Source organism: Vipera berus, assembly GCF_964194415.1.
Source record: "Vipera berus genome assembly, chromosome: 5".
Lineage (NCBI taxonomy): Eukaryota > Metazoa > Chordata > Lepidosauria > Squamata > Viperidae > Vipera > Vipera berus.
This window is the reverse complement of record NC_138207.1, coordinates 82,336,452-82,340,163: the sequence shown is the minus strand read 5'-3', so window position 1 is coordinate 82,340,163 and position 3,712 is coordinate 82,336,452. Positions and strand designations below refer to the sequence as shown.

At 42.2% G+C, this 3,712-nt stretch overlaps 1 protein-coding gene across 1 annotated transcript in view; it reads left to right on the top strand.

Moving 5' to 3' along the window:
• The window catches only part of NUDT13 (nudix hydrolase 13), a 12,551-nt gene continuing 8,839 nt past the window's right edge, over nt 1-3,712 (top strand). The window contains exons 1-3 of the mRNA XM_081328744.1: nt 1-202; nt 1,118-1,220; nt 2,659-2,798. Coding sequence (XP_081184870.1) covers nt 196-202; nt 1,118-1,220; nt 2,659-2,798 — 250 coding nt within the window. The 5' untranslated portion in view covers nt 1-195. The remainder of the gene's footprint in view (nt 203-1,117; nt 1,221-2,658; nt 2,799-3,712) is intronic.

Sequence of the window (3,712 nt, the reverse complement as noted above, 5' to 3'; positions counted from 1 at the left end):
TGTTAAGAGCCGCGAGGCTAGTAAGCGGGAGGCGCGCGTTCGGCTATCGTTGATACAGAAGTCACTACGCCCAACGAATGGCCGCCACATCTGACCTTCTCGGCTCTGCATTTAACATTTGCTTCTGCCCTGATTGCACGTCTCGGCGTTTTGCTGTCTTTGTAAAGCAGAGCCACACTTTTCAGCATTTCTCGCATGAAAGGTTAGAAGGTGGTTGAGAAGTTTAAAATCCTTGACTTCCAAATTTTAAATAGATCCCAGTCTGCGGTTTACCCCCCCTCCCTTTCCTGATGTTGGTTTAGTCTATAGCATAGCCCAGGGGTAGGCAACCTCGGCTCTTTTATGACTCACGGACTTCAACTCCCAGAATTCCTGAGTCAGCTATGCTGACTCAGGAATTCTGGGAGCTGAAGTCCGTGAGTCATAAAAGAGCCGAGGTTGCCTACCCCTGGCATAGCCTGTTCTAGAATCCCCTAAAACCATTAAGTGTCGTAACACACACACACACCCAAAAAGCTGACAAAGACAGGTTAACAAACTTGGTTTCTTTTTAAAAGTCGTTTACTTTGCAACCCTAAAGTCGTACACGGGGATACTGCGTTGCGTTTATTGCCATTTTATTCTTAATAATAATGGAGAAGGGGTTGCTTCGGTAGTCTCGTAGTTTGGTATAATCAATAGAGGTGAGTATTTTTCTTGTTTTATAGAAAGCGATGCCGCTTGCCCTTAGAAAACTAGAAGAGGCAGCTGCAGTTTGCTCAGAGACACTAACTACTACTGATAGTAAGTTCAAGTAGAGAGAGGACATTCCAAAGGCTTCTATTTATTTAGGTTGTTTTTTTTACTATATTTCAATCATTAAAGGGTTTTTAGGGGAGCTGGTAATAATAATGAAAAACACCTAAAATCTAAACAACAGTGAAAGATAAAATAATAACATTTGAGCTTCTGTATCTAAGTAGCTGCTAGCTGCTGCTTCTGGTGTCAAGTGGTATGTAATATGGTATTTCTCCTCCTCCTCCTCCTCCCCTTATGAATAAATGAATGAGATGGCTTCTATAATCTGGTTAGGAACCTGGTAATTTACAGCTATTTTTATAACTCTTGTTTTTTTCAGTTGCGGCTTGCAAGATGGTTATAGCTTTGGCATGTCAAGTGGGATATAGAAGAACTTCAGTTCTATGTAATAGGATTTATTCAACCTATGTCAGGAGAATGAGGTATGTATGTTCTTAGTCTGTGAGAAGATAGGCTTATTATTATTAAGAATTATAGGACATTATAGTGAAGTTTTACAAGGTTTGTGACTATAGCAGTAGATTTCTATAGTGGTCAAATACTTTGGGCTGTAGTCCTGCATTTATTTACAGAAGATAAAGCCATATTGGATATAATCATTCCCTTCCATATGCAGGAACTCTGCCAATTTTTAATCCATGCTGCCCTCTTGTGTCTCCACAATGCTATGCAGCTCTTTGCAAGCTGAAGTTCGTTTAATTATTTAATGGAATTTATAGAGCTGCCAAATGTGACTCTGGGTGATGTATAGCTGAAATAAGCAATAATCAACACTCCCTGCCCCCTATATAGCATTAATAAGGAAAAATATATAAAATATAAAATGATGAGCAAATGTGGTAATTAGTCATCCACTTAACTTGGACCCAAATGCTGGGGGAAAAGCCACATCTTAATGGAATTTTTAAAATTTTCAGAGTTGGGGCTCATCATATATAGGGGTGGAGACTATTCCTAAGGGACAACCTGGGAAAGCACATTCCCAGGTTCCATATAATCACAATATTTAAAGGAGGATCTGGAGCATGCCTTCCCTCTAGAAATGTGTGGAGTGAGCAAATATTCTTGGTAGCAGGCGGTCTCTCAGGTAACCTCAACCTATGGCATGTAGGGCTTTAAAATGGATCCAACACCTTGCATCGCACCCAGAACCTCTATAACAGAGGTCCCCAAACCTTTGGACACCAGGGACTGGTTCCATGGAGAAAGGTTTTTCCATGGACCGGACAGTGCTTGGTTTTGTGTGCTGCCTGCATCCCACTGATGGGGCTTTGCTTGTTTCTGAGGACCGGTTGCTGGCATGCTGCGGCCTGGTACCGGTCCACGGACCGGGGGTTGGGGACCCCTGCTCTAGAGAACCAGTGTAGCTTGCAGATGGTGGAATTACGAGGGCAAAATAACCCACCCCGTTGCATTCTGGATGAACTGGAGCTTCTGAATAGCTTTCAAGGAGAGTCCCGTGTACCTCAGCTGCTGCTCCAGAAAAACAGTACAAAAGATAAGTTTGCAGTATTTCTTCTTGAGCCTCCATCCTGCCTCATCTTCTCACAAAGTCTCCAGGATACTTCTCTCTGTCTTGAAGCCAAGAGACCGTTGAGCTTCGGCATGATTTTCTTCACACTCCCATCTGGCAAACTAGGAAAACGTGCTGCTCAGATTCCAGGAGAATACAGAGAACAGCAAGGAAAGCTTGCTCTGAGAAGTTGGCAGCCCTAGCCAGCAACTGTAAGAACAAGGGTACAGTTCTGAACATACCCAACAGGATTAGATTGTTTTATGTAGCTCCACTGAGTGAATGCAGGGAAGTTTATTGTTTCGTCTATTCATGAGGTGCTTCTTCAAATCCTTTCCCAATTACAGATACATGTTCAAGCTGAAAGAAGATGATGATGCTTGTCGGCAGGCCTATAATTCTGGAACTTTCTTCCTATTTTACAACTTCTCTCCCTTCGTGCAGCGAAAAGGAAAAGCGTTATTAGCCCCAAAGTTAAAGGCAGCAGGTATTTAGCTTCTGTATTATTCAGACATAATTCTACTAGATCAGTGTTGATATTCCTGAGCTGTGCTTGATCTATAGGAATCATAGATTTGGAAAGGGTCGTTGAGGCGATCAAGGGCAATCCTCTAATCAGAACAGTTAAAAAGAGGTTTGGGGGGAGGGGGTTTCAACCTATTCTCCAAAGCACCTGAAAACAGGACAAGAAGCAATGGATGGAAACTAATCAAGGAGAAATCCATCCTAGAACTAAGGAGGAATTTCCTGAGAGAACAATTAATCAGTGGAACAATTTGCCTCCAGAAGCTTCAACACTGGATGTTTTCAAGAAGAGATTGGGCAACTATTTGCCTGAAATGGTATAGGGTTTCCTGCCTGAGCAGGGGGTTGGACTAGAAGACCTCCAAGGTCCCTTCCAGCTCTGTTATTCTGTTAAAAGTATTGTGAGAGGTGACTTTGTATCTTCTGTTCGACCACATCTAATTACGTGGAGACCATCACCACTATTTCATTTGGTTCCACCATAAAGTCTCTCTTAACTGCTAGGAAGTTTCTTTTCTATCAAGCAATCAACTTATTTAGGAGGGGAAAAAAACCCTTGAAGTAGGAAACAAGGGCATCCATGACTTAATGTTGCAAGATGTCAAAGATGTCCTTGCTTTCTACTTGCGAGCAACCTGGGATGATAGCAATTTATGAGATGAAGGGAGTTGGAGATCTTGAATAGAAAATTAAGTCTCGGTGCTCTTGTAAAACTGAAATCGTTGGATTCCTTTGGGAAGCACTTAATGTTGCTTTCTATTAATCCAGATTTATGATAAAGCATCTGTGCATTTGTTTTAGACTTGCTATACTAGATGGTTAAGGGACGCGGTGGCTCAGTGGGTTAGGACGCTGAGCTTGTCAATCAGAATGTTG